This window comes from Gopherus flavomarginatus, chromosome 6 (assembly GCF_025201925.1).
Source record: "Gopherus flavomarginatus isolate rGopFla2 chromosome 6, rGopFla2.mat.asm, whole genome shotgun sequence".
NCBI classification, from domain to species: Eukaryota; Metazoa; Chordata; order Testudines; family Testudinidae; genus Gopherus; species Gopherus flavomarginatus.
Window position 1 is genome coordinate 2,284,662 of NC_066622.1, and position 17,259 is coordinate 2,301,920.

Here is a 17,259-nt window from a genome sequence, read left to right on the forward strand (position 1 = left end):
ATGCAACTTGCTTTCATCTGAAAACAGTCTTGACCAAGCATTGGAAAAGCAGGAGAGCATCACTGCGGTCAGATGGACAATGAGACACAGTTGTCTGTCTGAACTATAGTTCAGTATGGAGGCTCAACAGGTGGGGTGACAACAGGATTGTAAGATTTCACAGATACAGTAGTTTAAGGGCAGCAAAAAGTGCTGTGGCACCTTATAGACTAACAGACGTTTTGGAGCATGAGCTTTCGTGGGTGAATACCCACTTCGTTGGATGCAACAGTTTGAGAGATTACTGATGGTGGACAAGTCTCTCTCTTTCTCTCTCTCTCTATCAAAAGGTCCCATTGAAGCCAAGGGGAGTTTTGATCCTGACTACAATGGGAACAGACACAACTTCAAACTTGAATAGTTTATAGACATTACAGACAGACTAAATCTGCAAATGCCCCAGTACTATTACATAATACTCAACTCTTGAAAGTGCTGTGTAACTAAAGGCTCTGCCTAATTCCATAAAGTTAAAATCATGTATCATTTGTGAAGAATGGGGCTCCTTGACTACAAGGAATGTAATCTGCCCAACTCAATGCAAACCAGCCCACACCCCTGAATGACCATAGCCCCAGTCCTGCAATGTGATGTGCATACAGAGTCCTACTGCGCCATGCACGACTTCACAGGACCAGGGCCTACATCGGTTACATTAAATGCATGACCCTATGTGCAGATGGCTATTACCTATAGTAGAGTTTTGTCCAGCATTCTGTGATAATGTGTTCTCACTGCAATGTTATAGAACTCTGAAGAAAAAGAGCGATAGGAAAACTCTATGACGAGGTTACAATTGAAAAAATGATTTAAGATGAAATCAAAGAAAGACACATTTACTAGCCAGAATATTCTAACTGAATTCTCACTGCCTGGCTCTTAAACACAATCTTACCTTGGATTAGAATGAGAAAGTGGGTTCATTTCTTTTTGATAGTGATGACCTTGATTGACAGGCTGTGGAAAACACAAAAAACAGTAGTGAGAAGATAACTGTGCAAATATTTTTTCAATATATCTAGAAGTATAAGAGAGAATCCTTTTCGAACGATATATTTGTAGTATCTGATATATTAGAATTCTATGGTCTTCATCACTGAGGTGGAGTTTCAAAAATGGTATTCAGGTTCGAATTTTGTAAAAGTACGTTTTAAATTGATGATTTTCTTGGTTCATATGCCTATACATTGAGCTACAGTATAAACATTTACATGAGATTTGATCACCTTGCACAAAGTAGATGCCAATCCTATGAAACGTTGTTGACTCTAGTTTATCAATGTTTATCTCCATGATGGTGTCCTACTCAGTTTTAATGTTATATAATTTGGAGCATATTTTTAATTAAAAGAAACAGTGTATTTAACATAAAAAATGAATATTCACAAATTGATATAAAAAATCCAAGAGTTCTAAATTATAGGAATATATTTTTGTCTCAGTGCAAGGTAACAGAAGAATAATCATTATATTTACAAAGCACGCAGCTCCACCCAAAGCACTCAGGGCATGACACAGACAAATTAAAACACAACCATATACAAACATTGTCAATACATAATGAAATGAGAAATACTAAAAACAAACATGCAGCTTTATTAATGGAATAAAGTCTTAAACAGGGACCAATATTAAAAAAATGAGCAGTTCACATGATTTTTGGAAGTGGAGAGAGCTGTGATAAAACAGCTGTCCCTGGGGAATGATATCCATATCACAGCAAAAAACTCATTCACTGGTCAAACTGCGATAGTGAACATCCCCAAAAAGGGTAGCAGGAGAGAAGGGAAAACACACAGCACCCATTTAGGCTATCTATGCATCATAACATCTGTTCTCAGTGATCTTTGATCTGGTTCTCCAGTAAAGAATAGCCTGGGTTTTACATTTTGACTGGATGGGAATATATCTGCCTTGGGATGACCTAGTTATGATATCAGCTGGGATATGTCATCTGGGTTTAAAAATCAGTCTCTATTGTCTGTCCACTTACATCTTATAATTAATTATATATTATTTGCATCTCCATAGTTCCTACAAGCACCTGATCATGGATGAGTATCCCCGCTGTGCTAGGCACTGTATGAATACAGAACAAAAAGACAGGCCCTACCCCAAAGAGCTTACAATCTAAGTTTAAGACAAGAGACAACACATGGATACAGACAGACCAATGGGGAGAACAAGGAAATAATGAGTGACAGGCAGGGTGGCGGTCTTGACAGAGAAAGGAAGTAATGGGGAAGGCTTGTCGGGAGGGGGAAGATTAAGAGTTCAGTTTTATTCCTGTTTGGCTTAAGCTTGTTGCTAGACATCCACGAGGAGATGAAAGAGAGACAGGCCGAGATTTTAGTTGGTACAGAAGGAGATAGGTCTGGAGTACAAAGGTATACCTCTGAGTCGCCAGCCTAGAGGGTAGTTGAATTTGTGTTTGTGGATGAGATTATCTAGAAATAAGGAGTAGCAGAAGAAGAGAAGGGGACCTGTGGAGACACTGCAGAAAGCTGGAGGGGAGGATCTTCCAAAGGACATGCTGAAGGAGTGATTAGAGAGATAGGAGGAGAACCAGGGGAGAACAAGATTTCAAGCAGGGCGTGGTCAACAATGTCAAGGGTGGCTGACAGGTCAAGAAAGATGAGGATGGAGTATTGATCCTGAGATCTGGCTAGGGAGAGGTCATTAGAGACTTTGAAAGCCAGGCTAGACAGGGTCTAGGATGGAATTGGAGGAGATTGCGATTGCAGACAGTGTGTTAAATTATCTTAGAGATGAAAGGGAGAAGAGAGCTGGGGTATTAATTAGAGAGGCAAGTGGAGTCAAGGATGTTTTTTTCCAAGACTGGAGAGACTACAGCATGCTTGTATTGTCAGGGGGAAGAGCCAGAGGAGAGAGACAGACTAAGGAGAAGAGGATTGGAATATTTTTGTGTTCAGTGGCTCCTTTCTGTGTATCGCCATGATGGAGGCCAAGAGTACCGAAGTTAGAGACGAACTTCTTGTGGCACCTCGGATGCAGTCACAGAGTGTTGTCTGATTGAACCATAACATGCTCTTTCTAGTGATCCTGAAATCTCAAAGAGCCAACCAGACTACTCCTTATTAGGAATGGGATGTTTTGGAAGTAGTTTATTAGAGTGGCCCAGGTGCGCTTCTCTCCTGAAAGACAGGCATTTGTGATCAGGATATTTAGGAGTATGGATTATAGAGGGAGGGCCAGGTTTTTAAAGGTATTTAGGTGCCCCAGTGGAATTTTCCACAGCATATAGGTGTCTAGCACCCATTGAAATCAATGAGTGTTTACATACCGAGGTGCTTTTGAAAATCTCACTAGGTCCTTAAGTATCTTTAAAATCTGGCCTGGAGTGTCCTGCCATCAGGTGGGCTTCCTGTTCCCATCAAGGGAGTGACTGAGCCATGTAAGTGGAATCATCATTTTCCTTTTCATCTCTTGTTGGGAACAGCTGCGGACACATAAGAGGAAGCCCAGAATGTCTAGGAGTGCTGAGGTGACAAATACAGAGGTGCCGTATCTGAATCAGTATTTGCATCTGCCACTGGCATAGTATTTTAGTATGAATATTTTTGAGGAAGTGTCTTTCCATAGGGGACCAACTGGGATATTCAGGGCAGGAAGGAAAAGAGGTCTCATGGTGGTCACTTAACTGTTTCCACTTATAGTTCAGGCATTATTCCTAAATATCTCTTGTCATGCATTCACAGGGTCAGGTCTATGCCCTGGCCTTCAACCAGTCTCCTGGGAATATCCCTTTAGTGGATCCCAGAGATCCACGCTGTTCTGCAAGAGCAGGCCTGTAGTCTCCATGACTCTGAAACGAGCCCTTTCTGCCACAGTGTTGCACTGGGACCTCATGTTCAATTGCTTGTCTGAAAGTCTTTGGACTAGCATCAGGAAAGTGGGCTTAGGACAGAGTGTATATTGGGGAAGCCATGGCTTCTTCAGGCCCTCTTTCCCGGAACCCCATCTTCGCTCTTCCCTGGCCCTTAGTCTATCAATCCCAAATCCATCATTCACATGTGTAGGTTCTATTCAGTTCTTGTTAATGATTCTGGTTTCCATCCAGACACACGAAGGGTCAAAAACCCCATTGCTTTTCTTTCCATTCAAAGTATGGCTGTAGAAAGCCCATAGAGAGACTGAGGTACGTACGTGGATCACAAAAACATTTTTAAATTTCCCACATTCTTAAGAACATAAGAACGGCCACACTGGGTCAGACTAAAAGTCCATCTAGCCCAGTATCCTGTTTTCTGGCAGTGGCCAATGCCAGGTGCTTCAGAGGGAATGAACAGAACAGGGAATCATCAAGTGATCCATCTCCTGTCACTCATTCCCAGCTTCTGGCAAACAGAGGCTAGGGACACCATCCCTCCCCATCCTTATGCATACACGACAGATGGTTTGTTTTACAATACTTTTTCTAAAATACTCTGTTCCTAGCCATAAATACATTTACTTCTTTGCTTTCAGGAACATGGCTGTCTGGGAATATTCATTCTCTGGCCATTTAATCCCCAAAGAGAAGAAATGGAGGTTCCTGAAACCATGTCAGCTCTACAGGGTGACAAGTGGCTGGCTTACATAGGTTAGTGTGCCTGGGTTCCAGTTAAAAGAAAACTGTATGTACCTATATGTATGCCTCAGTAAAAGGCTCTGCTAGAGAGGAGGCAGCAGGAAAGGCCCCAGCAGTGGGGAGCTGCCAGAGCCTTTCCCTGCAGCAGTGAAGACTCTGGCAGTGGGACATTACACTGCTAAAAATAACCGTGGAGACAGGGAAGCACTGCTTGGTTGTGTAGACAGCAATGTAGGATACATATTCTAAGGCAGTGCTTCTCAATGTATTTACCATTGTGGGTTGCACATGCAGCTCCCTCTGTGTTATGTGGGATGCACAATACAGTAGAAACTCAGAGTTATGAACACGTCGGGAATGGAGGTTGTTCGTAAGTCAAATATTCATAACTCTGAACAAAACATTATGGTTGTTCTTTCAAAAGTTTACAACTCAAGATTGACTTCATACAGCTTTGAAATTTTATTATGCAGAAGAAATACGCTGCTTGCCCTTAATTTTGTTAGTAGTTTACATTTAACACAGTTCTGTACTGTATTTGCTTTTTTTTTTGTCTCTGCTGTTGCCTGATTGCGTATCTCCAGTTCCAAATGAGGTGTGTAGTTGTGTGTGTGTGTGTTCAAAACGCTGAGGTTCTACTGTATATCTATACTACCTGTACATTTAGGCCCCCAAAAAAGTGTAGTGCTTGTTATATGACAGCAATACGATTCAAATGGATATCGTACCTTTCATTACAACACTGCCAAATATCTATCAAGAGCATTTTAAATTAGCTAAGTCAGCCAAAACATTAACTGTTAAAATTAATTAATTTACTGTAAGGGTGGCATTGCATGGTGTATTGTCACCCTCACTTCCGCGCTGCTGCTGGCGGCACGGTTGGGCTGAGCTCCCGGAGCCCACGGCTCCGGAGCCCGCCTGGAAAGATAGGAAGCCCTGACTGATGTGAGCCCCCCCTCAGCCAGAGACTGCACCCAACCCCACTCAGGGACTGTCCCTTAGCCTCTCCCCAGACTGCCCCCAATCACCCAACCTTCCTGGGACTGTCCCACCAGCATCCAGATCCTCCCCCCAACACTGTCCAGGGCAAAATGATGCCCCCCACCCCCAGGGACTTCTGCCTCCAACATTCAGTCCCCCACCCAGGGACAGCCCCCCAGCACCTGCCTCAGCACCCAGTCCCCTAAGGACTGTCCCCTCCACCACTCAACCCCCTTCCATCCAGGGACTGTGCCCTAGTATCTAGTCCCCCCTCCAGGGACTGCCCCTGACCTAGAGTCTGTTCACCATATATCAGTGGCATCCCCCCCCCCGTTGCCCTAGACCCCTGCACCCGCTGGTCTTCTACCTCTGCTGCACGCAGCTCAGTGGTGCAGCCTGCCCTGCCTGCCTGCTGCGGAGATCTTAGTGCCGGGGAGCCTGTTCTAGCCAGGGTCACTGAACCCAGGATCCTGTGGGAAGCACTGAGCACCCTGGCCTGCTAATGCTGCTGGGTCTGATCCTGGGAAGGGGAGGCGCTGACACTGGGTCCAATCCTGCACCGCCCCATTTTTGCACCCCCTGCTGGTTTTGTGCCACAAGTGGCCCGTAGGTAACAGGTTGAGAACGACTGCTTTAGAGTCTAGATGTGTCATTACTGTACTTGCCTAAGCAGTGCCTCACTATCTACACGACTATTTCTATCAGTTCTAGGGGGGCATGCAGTGTATTTACATTACACACTGCCATTCGGGGTGTGCAGTGTAGACATACCTGAAGAATGGAAGGATTGTGAGATTCTGTCCTGACACAGGTCAGAACAAGAGACCTAGCATTGGAGAGGGGATGCAGTCAGAGAGACCAACTAGCCCTGTAGCTATGATAAAGATGGATTAATGATTCTCAATTCTGTGACACCTTAGAGATCAGGGTCTGCATCTTGCTGAACCCTTCTTGAGTTGACACCACTAGCTTTTCTTGTAACTCAGCTCCTAGATGAACAAACCTCAGAGGGAATGAGGAAGCTCTGCTTTAAATTTATTGTGAACTTGCATGCCTAGAGACCTTGAGAAGCCCCTGGAGATGATGCTGTGGTAAGTGTGTCATTTAAGAATAGCAATCATCACTACCAATACCTTTGTGAACAGGCTAGTGAGTGGAGAACAGATACATGAATATGCAGTTATAGTATCAATTTTAATTGATTAGCCAAAAAATTGATGATTATTGGGGTTGGATCTGAATACACAGTTGATAAGCAGCAGCTCTAATATAACACTTCTCATCAAGATAAGCTTCTGCTAGATACGTCAGTATGTGCTGGGGACAAATATAGGACAGTGCAAGCCAGTCTCCATCCTGAATTTCACCTTCATCAATCTTTTCTGGCTTTTGAGAATCAGATGGCCAAGACCCCCGCCCCAGATTCTTTTTGTTACGATGAAGAATATGGGGTACAGCCCTGAGCATCTTTTGTTGTGAGAGACAAGCTCAACTGCTGCTATTTCTAGGCGATAAGAAAGCTTCTTCAATCCGGCTGAGCACTTGTCAGCTCCCAAGGTTGGAGACAGAATGACAAAGGGGGTGTGAAGGATCTCTAGACAGCGAATGATGCACTGCTGTCTAAAATTGACTGGCACCAACTGTCTGAGAAACAGGGTATCCTGCCAGCAAGGCCTATTTCTGGGTGGAGGCAGGCCAGATACAGACATTTTGACTTTTTGGAATAGGAGGAGGAAGTGTACAGCTGCAAATATTCCACAGGATTGTGCAACATCTTTGCGTGTATTTCATTTCTCTGAAAAGGTCAAGCAATGTACAATATTTTCATTTTCAAAATACTTATATTTTTTAATTCTACATAAATATTCTATTACTGATTTGGAATCTAGGTAATTTTTATTTTTTCACATTTTATAAAGCCTTACAAATTACCTTCAAGGTAAAATTCAATGTTTTAAAAAACATCTACATCTGACAGCTATGCTGGGTAATGTACAGTACCTAAAACTATTTTATTCCTTTTGGGCTGTCACAGTTTAGAACAGCTGCTAAACAACTTATATTTCAATAATTTCTTTTGACAGCATAGATATTACATTTCAGTTCTTGGAAAACTATCATTAGCCATAAAATTCAGTTTTTAGTATATCAATTTAATAGTTGTATAAGAACATCTGTTTATTTGTTTTAACTGCGGCTTAGCAATATGATCTATATATCTTTGCCATTCAGAAGGGTTTTTTTTGAACCTCATTAAAGCCAAAAATAGGTGGGCATCTTTTAAATGAAGCTGAAAATCAGACTAAAATATGCAAAATTATGGAAAATTTAAAGTCACAAAAAACATGTTACAAGTAAAATATTACATACATTTACTAGGTAACATACTTAAATGCTATAATGCTTTACAGAAAAGAAAGTGTATTCCAAAAATGAAAGATATAAAACATGCCTTCTGGTGGTGCTGTTGCTATAGATTACATCAAGGGACAAAGAGGTATATAAAATTACCCAGCATTTAGACCTAAAAGGCTTACCTTTTGGAGAAGAGCTGTTGATAATTTTTGTGGAAAAATAAGAACAGACTTAATGGGGAATATGATTTGCAAAAACATTATCAATTTAATAGAGAGGAAAAGATGTTAATGCTTTAAATCAGCAGAAGGAGACTACCTAGAAATGAAGTCATCTCTCAAGGTTAATCATGGCTAGGGACAATTTTTCAGATTGTCCTTAATTTTATGAAGTATAATGTACAGATTAGTTCTAATTTGTTTCCTATACATTGTGCAGATGAACCCTGCTGATGTGTACTAATGGAAGATGGATGCAGGTACACTGTAGCTTTTCTGTGGTTTGCACATAAATACAATTTTTATTAAGGTCCCGATTGTCAGTATCTGCAGCTCCCCCTGACTCTTCGGGACTGATTTTCAGTAATGAAAATCAATCCCTCTGTAAATATGAACTAGCTTTTAGTTATACAAATTCTGAACTTCAACACAGAATGGAAGTTGAAGAAATGAAGGCCTTTATTCATGTAGGGTGACATTCACCTGTAGCCATACAGCAGAACAGTGCAAGGAAGAGAGAACAGTCTGCAAATGCTTTCTGCTCACTTCACAAGGGGGCTCCACGTGGACTCCAAAAAGGCTAAATTTGGATCTGCCAGTTACCCTGAGTGACCGTGGAGTAGCACAAGTATACTGCACACTTGAGTTCTGCTTAATGTCTGGATTCAATGAAAACTCTGTCCAGTAGCTAAGTGACACTAGTTCATAGATTAATTGATGTTAAAGCTGTTAGATCATCTAGCCTGACCTCTTGCAGATACTGCCATTAAATTTCACCCCGTTACCCATGTACTGAGCCCAATAACTTGTGTTGGACCAAAGCATCTTCCAGGCTGGCATCCAGTCTTGATCTGGAGCAATAAAGAGATTAACCTTGTTCCAATGGTGAATAAGCCTCACTGTTTAGAATCTGCCTTATTTCTCATTCAAATTTGTCTGAGTTCAGCTTCCCCCCACTGGTTGCTATGCCTTTCTCTCCTAGACGGAAGAGCTTTTAGTACCTTGGATTTGCTCCCTGTGAAGATACTTATACACTGTAATCAAGTCACTTCTCAATCTTCTTTTTGATAAACTAAACAGACTGATGCTGTCTCTTGCTGTAAGGCATTTCCTCTAACCCTGGAATAATTTTTGTGGCTCTTTTCTGCACCCTCTCCAATTTTTCAACACCCTGTTTAGTATGTGGACACCAGAGTTATATGCAATGTTTTAATATCTGTCTCCAAATGCCATACACAGAGGTAAAATCACTTCCTGCTTCTACTCACCATTCCACTGTTAATACACCACAAGACCACATTAGCCCTTTCTGCCACAGCATTGCATTGGGAACTCATGTTCAACTGTTTGCCCACTATGATCCCTAAATCCTTTTCAGAGCTGCTGCTTTCCAAGATACAGCACCCCAATCCTGCAGGTATGGCCTGTATTCTTTGTTCCTAGACTGAATTTGGTTGTATTAAAACATATTTTGTTTGTGCTGAGCTTGTCAACAGGTCTAAATCACTCTGACTGACTTCCCTGTCCCTCATCATTATTCTCCACGCCACCAACCTTTGTGTCTTCAGCAGTGATTTTATATTTACTTCCAGATCATTGACACAAATGTTGAATAGCATGGGGCCTAGAACTGATCCTTGCATCATTTGATAATTTCATGATAACAACACTTTTTGAGCTCTGTTAGTTAGCCAGTTTTTAAATCAATTTAAAATGTGCTTTATTGATACTGTATAGTGCTAATTTGTTAATGAAAATGTCATATGGTACTAAATCCTAAGTATATTAATTACCGTTACAAAACTACCTTTAGCAACCAACCATGTAATTTCATTGGGCTGCTGGCAGATTAGGTGTCAGCTCATGCCAAAGCCCCAGGCCTCATGGAATGTTTACAAATGATGGTTGGAAGCCAGGCCAATTCACTTATTAGCATAAATCAAAGTGATTGTTAAATGGATAAGAGTGTATTTGGTGTTTACACTCCATGAAAACTAACAGGATGTTACCTGCAGTGTTTTCACTTACCTGTATCCTTTTAGAATGTAGTAGCAAACATTTACATTATGTATACCCCTGTAATTAAATGACCCATCCCATCGAACGAGATAGAAGCCTTGTGGAAGTCAAATGAAAAAATTTAACAGAAAAGTGCTAATTTCAAAGCAAGTGCTGTTTGTGCGTGATAACTGGAGGTTAAAGACTCTAAATGCATTCCTCATTCTCCATCATCAAAGGAAGAGCCAACGTGGGTGGTGACCCTGTCAGATTGTTTTCTGTGAGAAGCTGTAAGTAGGGATTCAGGGAAAGATCCTTCATCTCTGGACTGTTTGGATTCTAACAGGGTGGAATAACTGAACGAAGAGTTATTCTGGGCAGTCCTGAGAGACTTTTGGAAAACTGGCAGATTACTACATCTCTGCTGCCATTTGGAATTACAGACTGTGACTCACCTGTACATATACTTTGCCTGCTTTGATCTCTCAATAACTCTCATTTCCTTTTCTTAGCAAAGAAACCTTTAGTTAGTTTACTATATAATTGGCTACCACTGTTGTCTTTGGTGTCAAATCTAAGGTACCAATGAATCTGGGGCAAATGACTAGTCTTTGGGTCTGGGAGCAACCTAAATGTGATGTGATTTTTGGTGTAAGTGACCATCATCACTCAGTCCAGGTGGCAAGATAGATTGGAGAGTCCAAGGCGACTGTTTGTGACTCCATGGTAAGACTGGTACAGTGATCCAGGAGTTCTCACTTGTTACCGGGTTGGTGAAATCTAATTATAGAACATACCACCAATTTGGGGTATCTGTGACAATGTGCCCTGCCAGGGATTTTAAATGGCCTATTACCTGGATTATTCTGCCTGCTCTTTTAGAATACTGGCACAACATTAGCACTCTTCCAGCCTTCTGGTATTTCTCCAACATTCCAAGATTTCTTAAAAATTAACATCAGCAGGCCAGAGATCTCTTCAGCAAACTCTTTTAGGTCTATTGGTGCAAGCTATCCAGACGTTATGTTTTAAAAATGTTTATCCCTAATAGTGCTGTTTAACATCCTCCTTAGTTACGAATGGACTGCAAAATAATTCATCATCCTCACAGGATACAAGTACATTATCCTTCTTTCCAAATACATAAGTATACAAGAGTTAATGATTTCTGACTAGTTTCTAGTAGATGTAAGTCCACACTCCAAAAGCTATGATCCCAATTGGCACCACATGGCACCCTGGCAGCTAGCTCAGAAAAGACAACAATAATTGAATGAATGGGCACGGATATAAACTACCACATTATTGCTACAGGATGTTCCCCTAGGCTCAGGCTGAGGTATGTTCTTAGGGCAGTGTAAGGAAGGGGCTGGATCGGTATATGAAGACTTTCAATTTCTAAAAGCAGCAGAGAATCCTGTGGCACCTTATAGACTAACAGACGTTTTGGAGCATGAGCTTTCGTGGGTGAATACCCACTTCTTCAGATGCATGTGGTGGAAATATCCAGGGGCAGGTATATATATGCTAGCAAGCAAGCTAGAGATAACAAGGTCAGTTCAATCAGGGAGGATGAGGCCCTGTTCTAGCAGTTGAGGTGTGAAAACCAAGAGAGGAGAAACTGGTTCTGTAGTTGGCAAGCCATTCACAGTCTTTGTTCAATCCTGAGCTGATGGTGTCAAATTTGCAGATGAACTGAAGCTCAGCAGTTTCTCTTTGAAGTCTGGTCCTGAAGTTTTTTTGCTGCAGGATGGCCACCTTAAGGTCTGCTATAGTGTGGCCAGGGAGGCTGAAGTGCTCTCCTACAGGTTTTTGTATATTGCCATTCCTAATGTCTGATTTGTATCCATTTATCCTTTCCCGTAGAGACTGTCCAGTTTGGCCGATGTACATAGCAGAGGGGCATTGCTGGCATATGATGGCGTATATTACATTGGTGGATGTGCAGGTGAATGAACCAGTGATGGTGTGGCTGATCTGGTTAGGTCCTGTGATGGTGTCGCTGGTGTAGATATGTGGGCAGAGTTGGCATCGAGGTTTGTTGCATGGATTGGTTCCTGAGCTAGAGTTATTATGGTGCGGTGTGCAGTTACTGGTGAGAATATGTTTCAGGTTGGCAGGTTGTCTGTGGGCAAGGACTGGCCTGCCACCTAAGGCCTGTGAAAGTGTGGGATCATTGTCCAGGATGGGTTGTAGATCCTTGATGATGCGTTGGAGGAGTTTTAGCTGGGGGCTGTATGTGATGGCCAGTGGAGTCCTGTTGGTTTCTTTCTTGGGTTTGTCTTGCAGTAGGAGGCTTCTGGGTACACGTCTGGCTCCAAAACGTCTGTTAGTCTATAAGGTGCCACAGGATTCTCTGCTGCTTTTACAGATCCAGACTAACACGGCTACCCCTCTGATACTTTCAATTTCTAGTGATACAAGGTGGGTGATGTAATTTCCTTTATTGGACCAATGTCTGTTGGTGAGAGACAAGCTTTCAAGCCACACAGAGCTCTTCCTTCAGCTCTCTCTTGAAAGCTTGTCTCTTTCACCAACAGACGTTGGTTCAATAAAAGATATGACCTCATACCACTTATCTCACTAACATCCTGGGACTGACACGGCTACAGCAACACTGCATAACATTTCTAGTGATGTCCTGCTGTAATTTTTCAGAAACATTACATTCACTTTCTAAACTAAAACAACACAAAAAAAACCTCCCACTACAATCTAACAATCTTAAAACCCCACTGCCCACTTTGCAGAGAGTAGAGCAGATGACTACACAAATCTGCACAGATCAGACTCCCAAATTCATTACTTGGGTCTTGCATGCTTCAGGTGTTTGAAATATTATTTTTAATTCAATTTAATCCTCATCTAGAAACTTTAAAAAATCTGTCTCTGCCAAAGTTCAATACATTTCCTTACAGGTTTGATTTACGTAGACAGAGATGGCTACAAAAGACTATTCTGAACAACTACAGCTACATTTAATTAATATTTTAAATGACTAAAAACTTTTTTAACTGAAGACATTAGTCTGAAACGTTCAGAAGATGATCAAAGTAGTGGGATCAAAGTACACTCTTTGCATTTACACCATGCTTTGCTAAATATTGGAAAAGTACATTTTATAGTAAAAGTTTTCTCTCTTTTAATCGTGTAATACATGTAAAACCAAACTTGAGATGTCTAAATAACCGTATTAATTTCCTGATAATTACTCAAAAATTAATGAGTTTTGTATGTTCTTCATTTACCTGAAACCTACTGGTCCAATCCTGCAGACTTACTCATACAAGCAGTTCCATTCAGCTCAATGGGACTGCTCATGTGAATAGGCACTTAAGGATCAGGCTCTTTCCATGGGTCTAATCAAGTGAATACGTAGAAAAATGTATGTTGGACTTGGGATGCAAGGAAGTGCACAGTGTCAGCGTGTTACGAGCAATTAGACGAAAGCTATGTTTATCTGCCCTCCCCCAAAATACTAGTTTGTAAATCAGACTTTTATTAGGACAGTAACAAATTTATCAATACATTTCTGTTCACTTGAAAACTCTACTCTCTAGTTCACCACAAAGCTATAATGCAGCATTGATCACTCATTATGGAAGACTGCTACAATGACTCATACATGGCAAATCCCAGTCCATGTATATGCCCCTTGTGGTTGCTGGTAGATACATAAATTAGAGCATTACTCAGGTCTCAATAACGTATGATGGGGGACTGGCCCCAGTGCACCTAATGCAAGATTGGGCCTGCACCGGAGGGTTGTTCTGCATTATTTCTTATCCACAGGGCATTTTCAATGTTTATTATGGTTTCATCAACTAGTACCTTGCCACAAAAAGTAGGACTGTGCTAATAAAATCTGTGGATGACACAAAGTTGGGAGGTATTGCCATTATGGAGGAGGATTGGAATATCATATAAAAAGATTGGGATGACCTTGAAACCTGGAGTAATAGAAATGAGATGAAATTTAATAGTGGAAGATACAAGGTCATGCACTTAAGAGACTAATAAGAATTTTGCTATAAGCTGGGGATTTACCAATTGAAAATGACAAAGGAGGAGAAAGACCTGTGTGTATTGATTGATCACAGGATGACTATAAGCCACCAATGTGATAAGCACAAGAAAAAGGCTAATGCAATCTTAGGATGCATCAGGTGAGGTATTTCTAGTAGAGACAAGGAAGTGTTAGTACCATTATACAAGGCACTGGTGAGACCTCATCTGGAATACTGGGGGCAATTCTGGTCTCCCATGTTTAAAAAAGATGAGTTCTAACAGGAACAGGTGCAGGGAAGGGCCACTAAGATGATCAAATGAATGGAAAACCTTCCCTATGAGAGGAGAGTTTGGCTTGTTTAGGCTGACCAAATGAAGGCTGAGGGGAGATATGATTGCTCTCTGTAAATACATCAGAGGGATAAATACCAGGGAGGGAGAGGAGTTATTAAAGTTAAATGCCAATGTGGACACAAGAACAAATGGATATAAACTGGCTATCAACAAGTTTAGGCTTGAAATTAGATGAAGGTTTCTAACCATCAGAGAAGCGAAGCTCTGGAACAGCCTTCAAAGGGGGGAGGTGCAGGTAAAAAATCTAACTGGCTTCAAGACTGAGCTTGGTAAGTTTATGGAGGGGAAGGTACGATGAAACGGTCTGTAGCCGTTCTGCGACTGCTATAGCAAATATCCCCAATGGCTGGTGATGGGACATTAGATGGGGAGGGCTATGAGTTACTACAGAAAATTCTTTCCCATGTGTCTGGCTCTTGGGTCTTGCAGAAATGTTCAGGGTCCACTGACTGCAATATTTGGGGTTGGGAAGGAATTTTCCTCCAGACTGGCAGAGATCCTGGAGGATTTTCGCTTTCCTCTCCAGCACGGGGAACAGGTCTCTTGCAGATTTAAACTAGTGCAAATGGTGGATTCCCTGTAACTCGAAGTCTTTAAACCATGATTTGAGGGCTTCAGTAACTCAGTCAGAGGTTAGGGGTCTATTACAGGAATGGGTGGGTGGGGTTCTCTGACCTGCAATGTGCAAGAGGTCAGACTAAAATCAGTGGTTCTCAACTTTTTTTTTATCATTGTGGGCCGCAAACCGGCATACTGCTGGGTGGCGGGGCAACCCGGACCCCACTGCGCTGGGCAGCCAGGAACACATGCGGGTCACAATGTGTTATCTGGGCCACAGGGGCTGGGTGGCAGGGCAGTGGCAGTCCAAACCGTGACCCTGGACTCAACATCTGCCAACAAGGCCGGCAGGCTGCCTGCCCTGGACCCCCTACCCTGTGGGGCCAGCCAGACCAGAGCCCCAGACCCCCACCGCATGGGGCCAGCTGGCAGCCCTGAATCCTGGAGCTTGCGGGACCAGGCGGCAGCACCAGATCCCGGAGCCGGACGGGAACCCTGGACCCCAGATCCCCACTGTGCAGGGCTAGGTGGCAGCCCTGGACTCCCAACACCGAGAGGCCATTGGGCCGGCCTTTAACACACAGCTGAGCTGGGTAGCAGCTGTGTGCTAACTGGGCCACATGCGGCCCACAGGCTGCGAACTGCTGGACTGGTCATGAGGATGGTCTCTTCTGGCCTTGAAGTCTATGAGTCTGTTAAAGAAAAACTAGAAGTGTTTAGATAAGTGGACTAAGAAGTTGTATAACTTTATGGTAGCTTCTGTAAGTATCTTTGTATGATTGCTGAAACGTTGTTCTGTGACTGCACAAATGATGTCCTGTCCTTTAAACATCTCATTGCTGAGTGGTTAGATTGTGCCATCAGAAAAATATAATTGTTTGCCATTGTCCAAGATGCAAGCCAGCTGTTGGCTGGTATATTTGGGTCTGACTTCTGAAACCAGTTTGAATTTAAGAACCCATATTGCATATCTGCAGGTTGTTCCCACTATCGTGGCATGCTCCAAAGGCTATTTATTTTCTCAGGCTTTGGAGAGAGATAGGTTTATTTTTTGTGGGGAAGGGTGCTGGTGTGTTGGCTGCTGGTTCATTTTCATGATTTTTTTTTAATGGGTGCCAAAAGCACTTAAAGTATGAGAGAGATACCATTGTATTGATACCCACAGAGATTTTAATTAAGAAAGTCTACTGTACCTCAGAATTGGTGAAGACTTTTACTGAACATTCATGTGAATGTTTTTAGAGCACTCTAAGATCGGTTTAAACTTACTGGTGGGAGACAAGAGTTCCAGGTTGTTGTGTCGTCACTGCTTGTACTGATGCTGACATTGCAGCTGTCAATCTGAGATGCACTCAGTCCATGTGAGATCCCATTATCCTCTAGTTCTTCGTTTTGTTGTCTCTTCATACTAGCCAACATCTGTAGTTCAGATGCACTCAATCTGCTTGGCTGGTAGTTCCTCCAGTCATACTCCTATGAAATAAAATTGCACATGCAACACTTAATAATCTAGGAAGGCTAATGGAAGAGAATACAAAAACAAAACAGATCGTTTGGATACGCATCAAATATTTTTTCAAGAAGAAGCTAACCTAGAAGGAGAAAAGCAAAATATTTATTAGATAGGGTTAATGAACAGACTCCTGGTGCCACTATGAAGATCAAGCATAAATACTTCCACAGATTCATAGATAAGAAGCAATATAAAAACAAATATGCTATGGAGGGTAGGTTGAATCAACAGTGCGTAGTGAATCTGCTGTTCCTGATATAGACTACAATAAGGTTTAGACAAAAAAAAAATCAAGGTATCTAAAATGTCCACATTCCAATCTTAACTTGGACTCAACCACACGTTTACCATGATGTCATAAAGGTCACAAAAATGAAAATGTATGTCATTTGACAGAAACCATAGCAAGCACAGGGTTGTTATGACAGATCTGGATTCTGGAAAGATATATTAGCCACTTGGTAGCATAAAGTGACATTTATTTTAAAATGTACATTTTAGTTCATCATGTTTTTAATGACTTAAAAGAGGTTGGTTCATAGGATTTCTAAAAAGCTGCAAACATCCATTAGCTATTGTGTGGCCTGCACTACATTTGTGAGGCTGACCTGCGGCACACATGGAAATCTCTGATAGAAATG

General features: G+C 42.0%; 1 protein-coding gene across 10 annotated transcripts in view; it reads right to left on the bottom strand.

The window, feature by feature from the left end:
- The window catches only part of CFAP20DC (CFAP20 domain containing), a 209,889-nt gene that overhangs the window by 53,182 nt on the left and 139,448 nt on the right, over window positions 1-17,259 (bottom strand). For all 10 annotated transcript variants that reach the window (XR_007774955.1, XM_050957357.1, XM_050957360.1 and 7 more), the window contains exons 13-14: window positions 16,375-16,578; window positions 935-996 (exon numbers count right to left, since the gene is read on the bottom strand). Coding sequence is in view for 9 of the 10 variants with exons in the window: in XM_050957357.1 (XP_050813314.1) it covers window positions 935-996; window positions 16,375-16,578 (266 nt within the window). In the remaining variant the exon portion in view is untranslated. The remainder of the gene's footprint in view (window positions 1-934; window positions 997-16,374; window positions 16,579-17,259) is intronic.